Here is a 19,249-nt window from a genome sequence, read left to right on the forward strand (position 1 = left end):
AGAGAAGGGGCAGAGCAAAGGGTCTCTGGAAGCCTCTGGGATGACAGGACCCGTCCTGTCCTGTGCGACCTGGTTCGTACCGGGAAGGGTAGGCCCCAGGCTGGGCCAGCAGGCACCACACCACAGCCTGGCCTCTGCCCTGCCGGAGGAGCCTCCTGCCTGGACCCTGCGCTTCTCCCCATCCCGCCCAGGGCCGTCCCCAGCCACCACCAAGCCCAAGCTGGCCAAGCACTCAGTTACCGGCCACACCGGGCACTCTGTGCAGCACCAAGCCTCACCCATCAACCCCCACGGCAAGGGAGGCGGCCAGGCCACGTGCTGGAGGAGGGCCACACCCAACCGGCGCCAGCACCTCCTCGCACACCCCCACCTCAGTGCCGAGGCGCCTGGGGAAGACAGGTCACTGGGACAGGAGAGGAGGCGTAGGGGGCGAAGGCAAGGGCAGTGTTGGAGAGAGGGGAGGGGGTGCCCCGGGGTGTGCCTGGGCCACAGGCTCCTCCTTGGCCTACACACCCGAAGGTCCCCAGCCTAGGAGGAGGGGCCACATGGGCCCATCAGCAAGCGCACCCCCCCACCCTCGGGCAGGGGGGGCCACCTGCTGGTGTGAGCGATGCTCCGCAAGCCGGCTGACCACTCCAACCACTCCAGCCCAGGCCCAGGCCCAAGACCCGACAACCAGACCCCCACTTTCCACCCATCATGACTTGGGGTCAGGGTGCAGCTGACCTGTGGCTGGGGCAGGCTCCGGGCCTGGCCTGGCCAGGGTCCGCTGGGTGGTAGCAGGCACCACAGGGGTCTCAGGTGACACCTCCTCAAGCTCCTTCCGACGGTAGACCCGCTGCTCCTCCGCCGGCAGCGGCCCCCGCTTGGGTGGGGAGCCCAGGGGACCCTGCACGGCCTGCACGTGGGGGGTGCGGCGTGCGGGCATCACCATGGCGACGGGGCGGCGCACGCGCTGCAGAGAGGCGGGCACGATCTCTGGCGGCAGGTGCAGGTACTGGCGGAGGTGGGCGATGCCTTCATTGGTGAGGTACCAGTAAAAGTGGCACCAGGCAAAGGTCTCGCGGACCAGGCCCCGTGCCCGCAGGGACGCCATGGCACGCATGACCTGCAGGTTGGTGACGCCGGGCACATGGGGGTGCAAGCTGCGGGGCCGCCGGTCCTTCTTGGCCACCATCACGCCCTCGCGGAAGAGCATCTCATAGATGGCCCGCAGCTGGTCCCGTGGCATGAGCATGCCGGCCACCATGGCTGCTGGAGCCGGGCAGGCAGTGCGGGGGCAAAGGCAGCAGGCAGGGTACCACGAGAAGGCCCGGGGCGCCGCGAGAAGCTCCCGCGCTACAGGGTGTGACAGCGGGCAGCGGCAGGGCAGGCGGGCGGGCAGGCAGGCTGGGGTGCTGAGCGTGAGGGCGCGGGCTCCCGGCTGTGTGGCTCGCGGCGCCTGGCTCCGTGCAATCCCTGCCGGCACTGCCGGCTGCCCGCCTTCCTCCAGGACGCCGGGCCGGCCCCCTCTGACTCAGCAGCATGGGCGGCCCCTCCCACCCACAGCCGACGGGGCCCTTGTAGAGTGGGGGGCACCTCAAGAGGCAGCGGCCACCCCCACAGCTGCCCCTTTCCCCCCACCAGGCCCCGCGGCTCCAACGTCAGAAATGACATCAGTTTCTAAACACATCCTTCAAGGTTCCTAAGACTGTGCTGGGGCAAGTGGGGGCGGATATAGACCAAGAGTCTAAAAAAGAGGGTGGCAGGGCAGGCAGGGGGGCTGAGGGCAGGAGGGGTCCTCGGCAGGGATGTGGGCTCTGGTGTCCCGGCTTCACAAGGATCTGAAGGGGGGTGCTGGGCTGCCAGGCCTGGAGGGATGAGGGATGCGAGGCTTGAGCGGAGAGGACTAGGGCCTGGGGAAGAAGCTGGGGTCTTGCGGGAGGAAGTCCGAGGGGAGCGGCTGGGGGCAGCTGCCACAGCACATGAGGAGGGCTGCAGGCACCGCTGCTGCTGTCCATCAGGCAGGCAAACGGACAGAGCCCCCACCTCCACACACCAGGCTTAGAGGCGGTGGCCACTCAAGTTAACACTTCCCATTCCAGGCCAGATTAGGAGTGGCGTCTCCAAGCCCACAGCCCTCTGAGCAGAGCACCAGCTAGGGGGCTCAGAGGGGCCTCAATTCACCCCCACCCAGCTGTTGGAGGCCAGAGATTCCCAGCCGCTGCCACAGAGAAAGTCACCGAGTCCCTACCGCCCACAGATGCCCACCCTGGGCAGCCCAAGTGCCCGTCTGCAGGCCAGATGGATGGCTGCAGGGTGGAAGAATGCCAGGCCAGAAGACGGCCAGGGCCCAAGGGAAGGGAAGAGGAAACTGCCCTGTGAGGCCCTGCAGGCCTGGCCCAGCCACACCCATCATCCACCCCCCCTCCCCGCCCCGCTGCTGCCGCCCCCACTGAGGGTCCAGGCATGAGAACCGCACCCAACACTCCCACTGTCCCACGCTGTGCTCCATGGACCCCCACCCGTATCGCTGCTCGCCCCAAGCCGACACACCCCTTCCCACCAAGCCCGGCAAACCCGGGAACTGATTATAAATAGGACGGTGGGGGGGAGGGGGAGAGAGGGGGGATCCCGAGGTGGGAGGCGCTGGCCAGCAGCCGGCAGGCGGCCAACAAGCAGCTTGTGGGGGCGGGTTTATGGGGCCGTCGCCATGGCGCCACGGTGCAGGCTCCACACACACACACACACACACACACACACACACGCACGCCTGCGTGCACAGAGCTGTGGTGGCGGGGAAACTCCGAAGGCACAGCCACGGTTCCCACAGCCCTCTGGCAGGGCTACCTCGCTGCGGCATGGCTCTCCCTCCCTCTGAAGCCAGCCCCAGGCAGGAAAAGGCCAGCCTCAGCAGATGAGGCTCCAGGAAGATGTAGGGACCACAGTGGCCACGCCCCTCGGACCACCAGCACCTGCGGACCCTCCACCCACCAGGGTTGTGGCTTTGGGAACAACACCAGCTGGGTCCAAGCCTGCCCAGCCCTGTGCCCAAAGAAGTCCCTACCCTCTTGGCCAGTCCCTCAGCGCACCCCCCCCACACTGACCTCCTGCACTCCCGGCAGGCCGACCGCATCTTCCTGGCCTGATTCCCTAACCTAATCCCCCCCAGATCTCCAAGGGCCCCACCAAACTAACCCACGATACCCACACTGTCCCAAAATGATCCCAAGGCCTCTTAAAAGCACGTGGACCTAGGTTCTCTCCTACACAGGCCTGCAGGGGTGCCAGGACTGACCCCCGCTGGGCCGCCACCCAACCAGCCCCGCCTCCCCCAAGCCGGCTCCGGGCAGGAAAGGGCGGTAGCTTCCTCCAGCAGAGAGAGGGGGCGGGGTTCGGTGGCAGTCCCCTCCCTCCCACCAGCCAGGGGCCTGCAGGCGGGAAGGGAAGCCGCAGGGAGGAGCCCGGAGCAGAATGTTCCTGGCCCACCCTGCCAGCTCCGCACACGCCCCCCTGCGGCATGCGCCACCCCCACCCCGCCTTGCAGCACACACCTCCTGCAGCACACACCCCCCCGAAGCACACACACCCCTGCGCCAGGGTCCAGGCGTCCCCCAAGACCCCCGGGCGGAAGCTACCGCCCCCTGCCCCCACCCTGTGGGAACCGAAGCGGGAGCTGATTCAGCACTGGGAGGGCCAGGGTGTGCGACTGGGCAGCCCCTTCTCCCCCCACTCCAGACCCCTTTGGGTTTCCAGAGCAACCAGTCAGGGCTCCTGGGCAGCCCCCAGCCCCCCCCCACCCCACCCCAAGACAAAGAGCCGCAGTGTGGACTTGCTCAGGGCCAGCCGGCCCGGCGCCTCTGCACAGTGGTCCCCCAGCCCTGCCCTGCCCCTTGGACGCCAGGTTGTGGGCGGCAAACTCGGGCCGGGTGGAAGGGGCTGACCCTGCTGTGAAGGCTGAGCTCCCACTGGGTCCCTGTCCCCGCCCCGCCGCCGCCGCCGCCGCTGCAGCAGCCACCCCGCCCCCGACGCTCCTGCAGGGCTGCGGAGCCGCTGAAGCCAGCCCAGTAGGACCCCGAACCAGGTGGAGCCCGGAGGGGGACGAGTCTGGGGTCTCCTGCGGCTCTGGCTCAGCGACCCACAGTGTCACCCCAGGGATGGCAGACCCTGCCCGCCACCCTCCGTGGGCTGCACCCAGCCAGAGGTCACTGTGTGGTCCGCGCCCCCCGGCTCGGGCCCGGCCCCAGGACCGCACCTTTGAGGGAGCTGATCTCGTGCTGGATGGCTCGCGAGGGGTCCATGTCTGCGCCGGGGCTGAGGGCGGCTGTGCCACCACCAGGCAGAGTCCAGCCCCGCACCGCACTGCCCAGGCCAGCGCCGCAGCCGGGGGAGGAGCCCGGAGGTCCGGGGCAGGGCTTGCCGGCCAGGGGCGGGGCTTCAGCTGATCAATGCGCCGGACAGGGCCGCCCCGGGCGCATGCTCCCGGCCGCACCGCGCACCCCTCCCCCCCAGCCTGTGGTTCTGGGGCACGCACCCCGCTAACCCCAGCCAGACTGCCAGGTCACCAGGCCGGATCCAGGAGCGCTCGGACGGCCCACTCCCCAGCTCCGCAGCCCCCGGCCCACCCCACAGCCCCCCGAGTCCACTGCAACGAGCCATGCTTAGAACAGCCTGTGGGACACACGTGCGAGGGCCTCGAAGCCGCTACCCACGCCCTGCAGGAGATACCCACCCATCCAGATCTCCCAGTGACTTCCTCAGCCGGCCCAACTCCAGGGCCTGGGCTGGCAGGCTGCTGAGATCAAGCCCCCAGACCCTGGGCGACCACCTCCCACCTCCCCGGCCCCAGCAGTGTGCCCCTTCCCCGGGGCGTCTCGCCTCTGCGCAGCCCTGGGTCAGGCACCTTGTACACTGGCTCCCAAGATGACAGGTCCGACCTGCACCCTGGCCTCTGCCTCTCCCTCTCCCACCCAGCCTCAGGATGCCCCACAGGCAGCCCCACAGGTCCTCCTGGCTGTGCCCCCCAGTCTGCCCACTCGCCAGCATCTCCACTGCCACCAGATGACACTGCAGCTCCATCCCTCACCCACCCCCCACGACCACCAGGTGGTGGTCCCTTCGCAGCTGCTCTGATCCAACCACCCCTATGGCTAATGGGGTCAGCCTCCTCAGCCCGCAGGAGTAGCTGTGTGTCACTGCGCATGCCTTGGGGAGCAGGTCGCACTGGCAGGGTGAGGTCAGCTCTGCCTCACTCACTGCGCTGCAGGGAGGCATGGAGGAATGCTGGGCCCTGCCCAGGGCACCCCTTCAACACTGGCCCCGGGACTGTGCTCCACCCCAGTCCGTGCTGGTAGTGTGGGGCAGGACGGCCTCCACAAGATAGAAGTGACTAGCCTGCCTCAGTCTCCAGCCAGGCCTTTCCTCTGCCTTCACCCGCAAGTCCCTCCCCTCCTGCAAACAGACCCACTGTGCGCCAGGTTGGGCTGGCATGGAGGACGTGACCATGATCCAGGAGCGAGGCCGGCAGCTCCCACGGGTACGAGCTAACAGGCAAAGGGCCAGAAGCCAGCCCCACCTGCACCGTAGACCCAGCAGTTCTGGAGTCTCTCGTCCCCCTGCCCGTCCCTGCCCTCCCTGGGACTCAGCCAGTTGGGGTGTGGGGAGTCTCAAGAAACACCAGTTGCCAAACTTAAGGAAAATGGTGAAGTGAGGAATTAAAACAGAATTTCAGGCCGGGCACAGGGACTCATACCTGGGATCCCAGCACTTTGGGAGGCCGAGGCAGGTGGACCACTTGAAGTCAGGAGTTTGAGACCAGCCTGGCCAATATGGCAAAACCCCATCTCCACTAAAAATACACAAAAAAAATCAGCCAGGCATGGTGTCACACGCCTGTAGCCCCAGCTACTCAGGAGGCTGAGGCACGAGAATCACTCGAACCCAGGAGGCTGAGGTTGCAGTGAGCCGAGATCGCGCCACTGCTGAATTCCCAGCTAGGTTTTACTGAGCTGTATCTGGATAAACCTAAATTTGGCCTGCAAGTGAATCATACTTCCTTAGTAAACCTCAAGTGAAAGTGACAGATATTTATAAACAGATCTAAAAAGTTCATACATTTAAAAAAAATGCTGGTTTTTTTGTTTTGTTTTGTTTTTTTGAGACAAGGTCTCACTCTGTCATCCAGGCTAGAGTGCAGTGGCTCAATCATGGCTCACAGCAGCCTCGACCTCCTGGGCTCAAGCGATGCCCCCACCTCAGCTTTCTGAGTAGTTGGGACTACAGGCGTGCACCACCACTCCCAGTTCATCTTTTAATTTTTTATACAGACAGTCTGTCTCTATGTTGCCCAGGCTGGTCTCAAACTCCTGGGCTCAAGCAATCCTCCCACCTCCCAGTGCTGGGATTACAAGTGTGAGCCACACTGCCTGGTCCAGATCAATTTTTTTAATTTAATGCATAAAAATTTTCCTCAGTCTAGGGAGAATTTTTTTTTTTTTTTTTTTTTTTAACTGAGGCAGACTCTCGCTCTGTCACCCAGGCTGGAGTGCAATGGCGTGATCTTGGCTCACTGCAACCTCTGCCTCCTGGGTTCAAGCAATTCTCCTATCTCAGCCTCTGCAGCTGGGACTACGGATGTGTGCCACTGCACCGGGCTAATTTTTGTATTTTCAGTCGAGACGGGGTTTCACCATGTTGCTCAGGCTGATCTCGAACTCCTGACCTCAGGTGATCCACCCGTCTTGGGCTCCTAAAGTGCTAGGATTATAGGCATAAGCCACCATGCCCAGCCAGGGAGATTTTTTTAAAAGATTAAAATGCATAAAATGGAATGTTATAAGATTGGCCAGGTGTGGTGGCTCAGCACTTTCAGAGGCTGAGACAGGAGGATCACTTGATCCCGGGAATTCAGGACCAGTCTGGGCAACACAGCAAGACACCGTCTCTGCAAAAAACTAAAAAACTATCCTGACACGGTGGCCTGGGCCTGTGGTCCCAGCTCTTTGGGACGCTGAGGCAGAAGGATGGCTTGAACCAGCCCACCCAAGGCTGCAGTGAGCCGTGATTGCACCACTGCATTCCTGTCTGGGAGACAGCAAGACTGACTCAAAAACAAACAAAAAGATAGGATCATGGTTTTAAGCTAATGAGAAGGTGAGGGCACACAGCTGTTCAGAGAAGGAACACACAGGTTTTCATGCACCGACTCCGCCTTTAACTCCCCCCCTGAAGTCAAGCTGCCCACCTGTGAGTGGCCACCATGGTCACCTGTGGTCTCCTGCAGCCAGAGGCTTATCGACAAGCAGCAGCAGCAAGTTCCCATGAAGGAGCCTGAGACTGCCCAGCCCAGCCTGCCTGGAACGGTGGCCACATGGTGCAGCCTTGGAAGTGGGGGCGGCCACGATGACCCTGAGAAAGGCTCAGCCAGCTGCACGTCAGTCAGCTCTGTGGTTCCTTCCCGGCACAGGCTTCCCAGAGGAAGGGACAGCTATGTGGGGATGGGCCGCAGGCAGCCAGCACAGGAAGGGGGACCACAGGCGCCAAGGCCTTGCCGTAGAGGAAACAAGTCCAGGCAACCCCCAAGAATGTGGAGGTGGCCGCAGCCGGGAGGCGGGCGCCTGGAGACAGGGCTACAGCCAGGGATTTCAACAGGACAGGCAGGTCCCAGGCTGGCAGCGAAGGGCCCACGAGCAAGAGATTTAGGCAGCGGGGAGGAAAGGGAGCTGGGGTAGAGGAAGCTGGGCGCCCTGGTGACGCAGCTCTGGAGCGTGGGAAGCAAAGCCCCGGCCACTGCCCAGGAGATCTCATCGCTCTGGCCCCAATTCATGGATCACAAAGGAGTCTTGCCGAAGAAGCACGCGGGTCTGTGTGTCCAGGCCAGTGAACTGCAGGGACCCCCAGGCTGCAGTCGGGCTCACCAGCACCAGTGCCTCCGGAAAACCCCTACCTCAAGCTTCTGCTTTGCTGGTCGAACCCAGCATGGCCCCCATGCCCAGCTGGGGTGCCATCAGGTCTCCTGGCCAGGTCTCACACCCTGGGCAAAGCCAATCCTCTTGAAGCTCTCTGCAAATTCCCCACACCACTGGGGACCCCAGAACCAAGGTTGAGCCCAGACACCACAGATAAGCCCTCCCTCCTTCCCAACCCCTCTGTCTGGGCACAGAGCAACCCCCTCTTCACCAGTCCCCTGAGGCCCTGGCTGCCCTGGCCACAGGCCCAGGCCAAAGAAGGGGCTCCAACCCTGTCCCCCACACCACACCTGCGAATGGGATGGGCCCTCTCCTGAGGCCCTGCCCACCACCGCCCTGCCTGCCCTCAGCTTTGCTCCCTGCCCCATCTTCACACCCACCCACCCACCCAGCCCCTAACCCCCTGGCAGCCTGCCCTGCTGGGGCTCTCTGGTGGTGGTGGAGCAGGCCAGTGGGCTGTGACCCGGTGACCTCATGCAGAGGCGACCTGCGACAGGCAGACACCCTGCTGGCAGACACCTCCACCTGGGGCCCCCAACAATAGCCCCAGGGAGACCAGGCCCAGTGAAATCCTGCCATAGATACATCCCGCACACACTCAGCCCTCCGGACGCACAGACCCCTGCTCTGCTCCCCGCCTGAGCCTGCGGCAGGTCCACAGGAGCCACCTCACCTGCCCCAGGCTTCTGCCTCGCAGCCTTGGCCCAACAACAGCCCGGCCTCTGCGGATGCTGAGGGACTGAGGTGGGAGGAGAGCCTTCCATGCTCTGGAGGCCACCCCTGCGCAGGGTGGGGCTCAGTGCGAGCTCAGTCAGGCCAGCCAGCCTGCAGGATTTCTGGGGTGGAGGGCCACCACTGCGGGACTGGATGCCCACCAGGGCTGCTGGGAGTCCCAGTGAGGGCCCAGGAGGCACAGAGGTTATCTCTCCGAGCCACATCCTTCTCCTCTCTCCCCTGCAGCCCAGTACAAGAGTATCTCAATACCAGAGGTCTCCTAGAGACCAATTTGCGGGGAAGGTCCTGGGTCCCACCCACATGACCCATCCATTACGGGGCCCATCATTCCCAAATATCTCTCAAACCTGTCCTGTGCCCACTGTCTCCACCACACCCTGGCCTGGCCACCACACTTTCACCTCAAAGACAGTGGTAGCCTCCCTCGTTGCCCCTCACCTCCAAGCACTGGACAACAGCAGCCAGTGCTCTCCGAGCACAAGCAGGTCCCACCACAGCCCTGCCGCTGCCCTCTGGAGGCCCTCCTCACGCAGGGCACCTGCTCCGCTGCAGCAGGGTGGACCTCGCCAGGCCTCTGTGGAGAGGCTTCTCACCTGATCCATGGTGGCTCCCCCTTCCCTCCCTCTCAGCCCTCCAACACCGAGACACCTGTGGGCCCCTGAGGCGGCTGCCTCACCCAGCACCAGACACGAAGGTGTCACCACAGGAAACATGGAGCAAGAGAAGAAATGAATTCCTGGAGTTCAAGGATAATGCACTTTCCCAGAACTCTGTTAATATCATTGACTTCACTAGTAGATGAAAGGAGAAAACCGGTATATTGATCTAAAAAATCTTGACAGCTCATTTGATAAAAACCAGTATTTATAACAAGGGATGAGGTTACATTGTTAACATGAGAATCAATGCCCCTCGTAGCACAGCGGGGCACCCTCCCAGTGCGAGGCGAGGCTGCTGAGGGGAGGGCATGTGAGGGTGAACGCGGACGGTGCAGGCGCAGCTCTCGGTCCAGTGCCAGGACATGGGACAGCATTTACCCAAGTCAGCACTGCTCCTCTTGGCACCTGAAACAACTCAACTCACCATTTACTGGAGCTCAGAGAAAGTTCATTGAGAGGCTGGCTTCAAACGCAGTTAAAAGACCCGAGAGATTTCTTTAGGCCAGCAATAACAAGTTAGGAAAATACAGCAGGAAAAAACTCTTCATCAGCACAAAACACGCTGGAATAAGATAACTGACGATTGGTCAGAGCTGATGCAGGGAACGCCCCGGCTCCAGGATGGCTCCAGGACCAGGCTCGGGGTCCGGGATGCAGAGGCCCAGGTGGCAGACGCCGCGCTAACCTGACGCGGCCGCAGTTCTGCTCACCCTCCCGCTGGCTCTGCCAGGAGACTCATTACACAAGTTCCCATCAGACAGCGAGGCCATGTGACTTGTCTGAAGCTCCAACACCGGGTGCTGGGCAGGTGGGAGGAGTCGGCCCACTTGGGCACTGCTGGAGGGACGACGACTGCAGTACCTAGCCAGCAACTTAGAAATTGTTTAAAAATTGTGTCTGAAACCTGGTGTGGTGGCTCACGCCTGTAATCCCAGCACTGTGGGAGGCCGAGGCAGGCAGATCACGAGGTCAGGAGATTGAGACCATCCTGGCTAACACGGTGAAACCCCATCTCTACTAAAAATACAAAATATTAGCCGGGTGTGGTGGCGGGCGCCTGTAGTCCCAGCTACTCGGGAGGCTGAGGCAGGAGAAGTGGAGGTTGCATTGAGGTGAGATCGTGCCACTACACTCCAGCTTGGGTGACAGAGTGAGACTCCGTCTCAAAAAAAATAAAAAAGAACTGGCCAGGCGCGCGGTGGCTCACGCCTGTAATCCCAGCACTTTGGGAGGCCGAGGCAGGCAGATCACCTGAAGTTGGGAGTTCGAGACCAGCCTGACCAACATGGAGAAACTCTGTCTCTACTAAAAATACAAAATTAGCCAGGCGTGGTGGTGCATGCCTGTAATCCCAGCTACTTGTGAGGCTGAAGCAGGAGAATTGCTTGAACTCAGAGGGCGGAGGTTGCAGTGAGCTGAGATCATGCCATTGTACTCCAGCCTGGGCAACAAGAGCGAAACTCCGTCTCAAATAATAATAATAATAATAATAAAATAAACAATAAAACAAAATAAAAACTTAGGCCGGGCCCAGTGGCTCACGCCTGTAATTCAGCACTTTGGGAGGTCAAGGCGGGCGGATCACCTGAGGTCAGAAGTTCGAGACCAGCCTGGCCAACAAGGTGAAACCCCCGTCTCTACTAAAAATACAAAAATTAGCTGGGTGTGGTGGCGGGTGCCTGTAATCCCAGCTACTCAGGAGGCTGAGGCAGGAGAATCCTTCTAACCCGGGAGGCGGAGGTTGCAGTGAGCCGAGACTGCATCTCTGCACTCCAGCCTGGGTGATAAAAGCAAGACTGTCTCAAGAAAAAAAAAAAAGCACTTATAACAGTTTACATTCTTTGCTTCACTAAACTTTAAAAATCAAAATCGTGTTGGAATAGAAAATATTCACGTGACTCAAACACTGAGGGTAGACAGAGAAGTCTCGCTCCCCTCCCTTCTCCCTGTCTCCCCTCACCCACACACACACTGTGAAAATCACTGTTAGTGGCTTCCTGTTTGTTTCTCCAGAATTTCTTTACAGAAAATCAAGCAAATACCATGTGATTCTTGGTTTTCTTTCTTTTAACACAAATGGTGAAATCTTCCAGGCACCATTCTGCCCCTGCTTTCCCACCTACCCCACAGCTGGAGGCCTCCCGCTCTGCACGGGGACCGTGACCCACGTCTGGCCATGCAGAGCGGCACGTGTGGGCCCAGCCTCTGAGCGCACTCAGGCCAGTGACCGTCTTCTGCTCCGACACACACTGCGTTTGCAGCTCTGACAGACGCTTTCTCTGGCCTGGTTCCCACAGCTTCAGCAACAGAACCTAGAAATCCAGATTTTTGATTTTTGCCAATACGATAGGTAAAAAACGGTATCTTGGTGTAAATTAAAGCTTAAATTTGAAAACCACTTGACCCAGAAATTCCTTTTTTTTTTTTTTTGAGACAGAGTCTTGCCCTGTCGCCCAGGCTGGAGTGCAATGGCGCGATCTCAGCTCACTGCAACCTCCGCCTCCCAGGTTCAAGTGATTCTCCTGCCTCAGCCTCCTGCGTAGCGGGGATTACAGGCGTGCACCACCACACCCTGCTAATTTTTGTATTTTTAGTAGAGACAGGGTTTCACCATGTTGGTTAGGCTGGTCTCGTACTCCTGACCTTGTGATCTGCCCAACTCGGCCCCCCAAAGTGTTGGGATTACAGGCGTGAGCCACCGCACCTGGCCAGAAATTCCCTTTTTAACAACAGTCATAGAGATGCACAATGACCCAGCTACAACACTGTTCACTGCAGTCATTTCTAATACAAAAATACAAAATTAAGCTCCATGTCCTAGGAGAAAGGATTGATTGGTTAAATATGATATGGTTTCCATACAGGGGAATGCTGTATTGTAAATTAATGTCACAGAGAGATGCCCAAGCTGTATCACTAAGTAAAAGAAGTTACGTATGTCTAAAATACTTCATAACATTAAATCATGAAATTACAGATAAATTAACACACACTAAAGAACACTGTGCATGCTTTTTTATTTTTTTATTCTTTTTGAGACAGGGTCTTGCTCTTGTAGCCCAGGTTCACTGCAGTGTTGACATTCTGGGCTCAAGAGATCCTCCCACCTCAGGCTCCCAAAGTGCTGGGATTACAGGCACGTGCCACCTGTAATCACGTGCCCAGCCCACGGTGCACGCTTTTTAAAACAATGACTATGGAACAAAAATGTGTAAGTTCTACATTAACCGACTACTGCAGGATGGCTGGGTAGGTCCAATGGTGGCCACAAAAAAATCTATGTCCATGTCCCTGGAGCTCATAAATGTGGCCTTATTTGTAAACAGGGTCTCTGCAGATATAATTAAATAAAGGATCTTGAGATGAGATCATCTTGGATTACCTGGGTGGGTCCTAGATCCAAAAGCAAGTGTCCTTAGACGAGGAGAGACACAGAGGCAGGGACTGGCATGACGCAGCCACAAGCCAAGGGGCAGTGGAGTTGGAAGAGGCAGGCGGCTATTCCTAGGCTCTTCCCGGGTGCCTTCGGAGAAAGCGTGGACCTGCCGACACCGGATTTTTAACTTCTGGCCTCCGGAACAATCAAAAGATAAATTTCTATTGTTTTACGGCGCCCTGCCTGTGGCTCTTCCCCGTGGGAATCGCAGGAAATCAATACAGACAGCGAGCAGGAGCGGGGTGCCTCTGTGACGAATATCTGAAAATGTGGATGTGGCTTTGCAATTGGGTAATAAACAGAAGCTGGGACATCTTGAGGCACACAGTAGAAAAAGCCTAGCCTGTCCGACCAGACTGTTGGCAGAAATATGGGTATTAAAGATGCTTGTGGTGAAGCCTTAGAAGGCAACGAGGAAAGTGGAGGAAAGGTGCTTCTCACATTGAAGCGAAACTTCGCCGAACTGTGTTTACTGTCAGGTGCTCCATAGAACTTGTAAGCAATGAACTTGGATATTTAGCTGAAAAGATTTCCAAGCAAAGTGTGGAAGGTGTGGCTTGGCTGCTTCTTGCTGCTTATGGTAAAGTTCAGGAAGAAAGAGATAAATTGAGGAAGGAACTGTTAAGCAAAAAGGAACCAGCATGGGTGATTTGGGATATCTGCAGCCTATTTAGATTGCAAAAGATGCTCATGTTGGGAGGTTCACTGTTAGGAAAGTGTGTTCTGCAGAGAAAGCCATCTCTGCAGAGACGAGGTATGTGACTCATGGGTTCATTCACTCATCTCAGCAGAAGCCAGGAATAGAGACAAGATTATCCAGGGAGGATCCGAGTGAACCCTTCTCTCTTAATGGCCTGGCTCCCTGTGACATACAGGGGAGACCCAGAAGGTTTATGAGAATGTTTTACCAGCAGAAACACTGCCTGCTTGGATTGAAGGGAACAGAGACAGGATGAAATGAAGAAAGGTATTGGGCTTCTGAGAGTCTAAAGGCAAGAAACAGGATGACAGACCCAGGCAGCTGCAAACATGTGCTACCCTTCGAGAAAAAGGAAGAATGACTCCAAGGTCAGGGCCTTAGGCCTAGAGGCAGAGGCTGGCAGAGGTGCAGGTGCAGAGGGTGGGGCACTGAGCCACAGAAGAGCATTCACAGGCCTTGAAACCCCATGGAATTTGCCCTGCTGGATTTCAGACTTGCTTGGGACTGGCAACCCCTTTATTCCTTTATATTTCTCCCTTTGGGAATGGTGATGTCTAGTCTATGCCTAGCCCAACACTGCAGTTTGGAGGCATAAAACTTGCTTTCTAGTTTTACAAGTAAAAAGATGGAGAAAAATTTTGCCCCCATCTGGATCCTACCCAGAGCCTCACCAACGCCTGATTTAGACACAACTTCGATGATTAGATTTGGGACTTCTGAGCTGATTAAATGTTGTTCTTGTTTTTTTCAAGATGGGGTCTCATTCTGTCACCTGGGTTCAGCCTCCAGGGTTAAGCAATCCTCCTACCTCCACCTCCTGAGCAGCTGGGACTACAGCCATGTGCCACCACACCTGGCTAATTTTTTTTTTTTTTGAGATGGAGTCTTGCTCTGTCACCCAGGCTGGAGTGCATTGGTGCAATCTCGGCTCACTGCAACCTCTGCCTCTCGGGTTCAAGCAAGTCTCGTGCCTCATACACCTGAGTAGCTGGGATTATAGGTGTGTACTACCACGCCTGGCTGATTGTTGTATTTTTAGTAGAGACAAGGCTTCACCATGTTGGCCAGGCTGGTCTCCTGATCTCAGGTGATCCACCCACAGGCCTCCCAAAGTGCTGGGATTACAGGCGTGAGCCACTGCGCCTGGCCGAGCGGATGGAATTTTAGACTTAGAGCTGATGCTACAATAGGTTGAGACTTTGGGGCATGTTGGCGTAAGAAACATTTGTTTTGGAAGTGGGGCAGATGTAAGTTTTGAGGGACCAGAGGACAGACTGTGGTGGGTTGAATGGAGGTCCCCAAAAGATATGTCTATGAACAATTCCCTGGAACCCATAATCGGTATCTTATTTGGAAAAAGGGTCTTTGCAGGTGTAATTAACACAAGGACCTTGAGATGAGATCATCCTGGATTACCCAGTGGGGACCTAAAACCAACGCCAAGGGTCTTACAAGAGATGGAAGAGAAGCCACAGGGGAGAGGGCCACGGGAGGATGGAGGCCGACACTGGAGTGATGCGGCCACGAGCCCAGGCACCGATGGCCACCAGGAGCTGGAGAGGCCAGGAACAGAGTCCGCCCTGGAGCCTCCGACGGAGCGTGGCCCTGTCAACATCTTGATTTTGGACATGTGGCCTCCAGAACCGTAAGAGAATACATTTCTGTTGTTTAAGGCCACCCAGTTTGTGGGTACGTGTGACAGCAGCCACAGGAACCTAAAACAGGGCACATTCTCTGGGGGTATCTGTATTCTGTAAACGACCATGCATTCTTGTGGCAGTCATGACAGTGGCGTCCAGCTGTGTCTCTTAGGCCTATCCTGTGCCTGCTCTGTTAGCTCCCCTGGTAGCCACTCGTTTAGCAAGAAAGAAGAGAAAGAGATGCACTTTCAAAAGGTCAAAAGACACATTCATTTGAAAAACAGAGCAGAATAAAAATCATAAAAGCCACAACCAGAGACCTTTACTGCAGCTACCTCTTTCTGCTGCACCTGCAGACCCACACTTCCAGCCCTGACCAGCCCCACTCCCCCACCCAACCCCCACCCCACCGCCCGCCCTGGTGTGCCCCTATGGATGGCCTTCCCCACCCTCACCGTCCCACTTGGCCCCAGCCCACCTGACACATCAGCCTGCCCAAGAGCACCCAGACTCACACCAGCCACCCTGATGCCATCCTAGGGCCTTCCTTTCCTACAGCACTGGCCCTGGGTCTGCCGCTACTCCTGGAGCCACACAGGGACACAAAGTGATCCCCATCCCATTCCTGGTCCTGGGTCCCCTCTGCCTCCAGGAAGAAGCAGCAACAGTCCTGCCAAGAGCTGACCACCAGCTGGGAGGACTCTTCTGCAGCTAACCAGGACCCAAACCCTGGAGAGCAGACCCTACAGGCTGATGTCCCAAGTCCTACAGGATCCTGTCTTCCCAGCTGGCACCCTCCTTCCACCGTCTGAACGCGTGTTCCCAACTCCCCTTCCGCCTGGTCTGCCATCATGCCAGGCCACTGCGCCTACAGATGACCCGGCCCATGCCCCATTTTGGGTCCCTGACCTCATGACCCACGGCCCCTGCTCTCCCAGCCCCGCATCTCCCTACCCACTGTGGGTCTGTGGGCATCACCCATGACCCAGCGGTGGGAGATCTGGGCACCTGGTCCCACTAGCATTGCCCTTCCCAGCCTCCTCCAGTCCCTTCTTGAGGTACCTGGCCCCTGGCCCCTCTGCTGCCAGCTCCTCTTGGGCCTCACTGGGGAAACCGAGGCCACAGGGCACCACTGCCCACACCCTCCCAACAGCCCAACCCTGGGAAAATCTCCAGGGCCCTCAGTGGTGAGCAGCAGTCTGGACTGGCCACTGATGATGTGTGGCTGGGTAAATGTGAGCGACCACTCAGTACTCACCCTGGGCCAGGTGATGCCCATGCCCCCTGTGACCATGCAGGTCCCTCAGGCCAAGGCCCAGGGAGCTCCTTCCCCAGGGAACTCGGGCCAGCATCCAGCTGAGGCTGTGACCTGCTGCGGCCTAGCCTCCATGTCACCGCTCTGTCCTGGAGAGGGTTCTCCCTCCCTGCCACCCTGCTGGACCCAACATAGCCTGACCAGCAGGGCCTCCTGAGCACTTCCCACATGCCCCCTGGCACCTCCAATCCGACGACACCCCAAGCAGTCCCGCTGAGGTCCCAACACCCCCCATCACCTGGTCCCAGCACCATCCAGGCCTCACCCTGCTCCCAACGTGGCCCTGCTTCCTCACGCCCCTCCCTCCTTCACAGACCCAACAGGCCCCCATGGCTCTGCTGCACAGCTGCCCACTGCTCTGCTTCCCGGCTGCCTCTTCTCATAGGCACCTAAGCTCTGGAGGACCCCAGGCTCGGAGCTCTGGCCTGAGGCCTGACCTAGTGATGGCCTCCCAGCCTGGCCTCCCCACCTCAGCCCGGCATTTCCTGCACCTCAGTGTCTGCACACGCATTCCTATCTCACAGGCATCTCTGATTTTATGCACCCAAGGCTAAGCGCTGGCTCTTCCGCCCTCTCTGCCGCAGGCACATCCTCTCCACCCCAGGCTGCTCTCCACCTCCACAGCCACCACCGGGGTCTCCTCAGCCGCTCCTTGGGAGGCACCAGGCCAGGATCTTGCAGGGGTCCAGCCAGCTCCAAGTCCACCTATCCCTCCCACCCAACGCTTGTTTCAAGCCACACCTGCCACAGGACAGGACGGGGCTCGGCTGGGGGGGTACAAAAGTGAAGCAACACATAGTCCCCACGTCAGGAAGATGGATTCTGCCACAGGACAGGGCAGGGCTCGGCTCGGGGGCACAGAAGTGAAGCAACACACAGCCCCTGCGTCAGGAAGCTGTATTGGTGGAAGGGGAGATGTTTACAATCGTCCCTGTTACCCACAAGCCCACGGCCAGACCCTATGGGCGTGACACCAAGCATGACATCGAGCCTCCTTGAACATCTCGACCTCAGCCCCAAGCAAATTCCACAAAGATTAACGACAGAGATGTTTAAAAAAATGCAGCAGTGCTCGAAGCAACTCTCAGCAGATGTTTTTCTAAAAGAAGGCCATTTTAAGCATAGCATAACATCCAGAAATCATAAAAGACTGGTGAATGTTAAAAATTGATATGGCTAAAGAAACCACAGACAGAATTAGGCCGGGCGCGGTGGCTCACGCCTGTAATCCCAGCACTTTGGGAGGCCTAGGCGGGCAGATCACGAGGTCAGGAGATCGAGACCATCCTGGCTAACACGGTGAAACCCCCTCTCTACTAAAAATACAAAAAGTTAGCCAGGCGTGGTGGCGGGCGCCTGTAGTCCCAGCTACTCGGGAGGCTGAGGCAGGAGAACGGCGTGAACCCGGGAGGCGGAGCTTGCAGTGAGCCCAGATCGCGCCACTGCACTCCAGCCTGGGCCGCAGAGCCAAATTCTGTCTCAAAAAAAAAAAAAAAGAAAAAAAGAAACAGACAGAATTAAACAAAAATAGATGCGTGGTGTGAGACCCATCCATGGTGTACCCAACTACTGGGGACACAGCGGGAACTTTCAAGGAGCTGAAAAGTTCTGTTCCGTGAGCTGGTGCTGCTCCCAGGCAACTTCGAAGTTTACGCCGAATACAATTGTCCCTCGGTATCAGCGGGAGATGGGTTCTGGACTCCCCATGGATACCAGAATCCACAGATGCTCAAGTCCCTGATGTAAAAAGGTGTAGTAGCCCGGCATGGCAGCAGCTCACACCTGTAATCCCAGTACTTTGGGAGGCCAAGGCAGGAGGATCCCTTGATTCCATTTCCATGTGAGCACAGGAGTTTAAGACCAGCCTGGCCAACAATGCTTGTGAATAGGCAGTTCACAAAAGAAAAGGTGCAAATGGTCAACAACTCTAGGAGATGTGCTCAGCTTAATTAATAATCAAAGAATTCAGGCCAGGCACGGTGGCTCACACCTGTAACCCCAGCACTGAGGCCAAGGCAGGTGGCTTACTTGAGGTCAGGAGTTCAAGACTAGCCTGGCCAACATGGGGAAACCCTATCTCTACTAAAAATACAAAAATTAGCTGGGTGTGGTGGCGCACACATGTAATCCCAGCTACTCGGGGGGCAGAGGCAGGAGAATTGCTTGAACCCAGGAGGCAGAGGTTGCAATGAGCTGAGATCACGCCACTGCACTCCAGCCTGGGTGACAGAGCGAGACAAAGCGAGACTTCGTCTCAAAAAAAAAAGACACCAACAAGCAAATAAAAAGGCAAACCACAGAAACAGAAAATGTTTGCAAATCATATTTCTGATAAAGGACGGGCATCTAGAATATATAAAGAACACTTACAACTCAATAATACCAAAAGGCAAATTCTAAAATGGACAAAGGATTTAAATACACATTTCTCAAAAGATATAAAAAATGGCCAACAATCACACCAAAGTGCTCAACGTCATTAGCCATCAGGAAATGCAAATCAAACCACAACGAGATTCCACTCAACACCCACTAGGATTGGATGTCTGCAATCAAAGAGTCAGATAATAACAAGTGTTGGTGAGGATGTGAGGAAATTGGAAACCTCGCACCCGGCTGTTACTGGGCATGCAGAATGGCACGCCCGCTTTAGGAAGCAATCTGGCAGTTCTTCAAAATGGTTAAATATAGAATTACCGCACAGCTGAGCAATTCCACTCCTAGGTATCTACCCAGCCGAAATAAAAAACATACGACCACACAAAAACCTGTATGCAAACGTCCATAGCAGCCTCACTCGTAACAGCCAAAAGGTGGA

At 57.5% G+C, this 19,249-nt stretch overlaps 1 protein-coding gene across 17 annotated transcripts in view; it reads right to left on the reverse strand.

Annotated features, from left to right (window-relative positions):
- PLEC (plectin) overlaps positions 1-19,249 on the reverse strand; it is a 61,017-nt gene that overhangs the window by 34,014 nt on the left and 7,754 nt on the right. For 4 of the 17 annotated variants that reach the window (XM_031013985.3, XM_055348486.2, XM_055348487.2 and 1 more), the window contains exon 1: positions 727-2,375. The exons of 10 other annotated variants lie outside the window; for them this stretch is intronic. In XM_031013985.3, coding sequence (XP_030869845.3) covers positions 727-1,249 — 523 coding nt within the window. In that variant the 5' untranslated portion in view covers positions 1,250-2,375. Of the gene's footprint in view, positions 1-726; positions 2,376-4,234; positions 4,367-19,249 lie in introns of those variants that run through there. 3 more of the 17 variants (XM_031013983.3, XM_031013981.3, XM_031013979.3) reach the window with 1 other exon arrangement.

The sequence above is a fragment of the Gorilla gorilla genome, chromosome 7, assembly GCF_029281585.2.
Source record: "Gorilla gorilla gorilla isolate KB3781 chromosome 7, NHGRI_mGorGor1-v2.1_pri, whole genome shotgun sequence".
Lineage (NCBI taxonomy): Eukaryota > Metazoa > Chordata > Mammalia > Primates > Hominidae > Gorilla > Gorilla gorilla.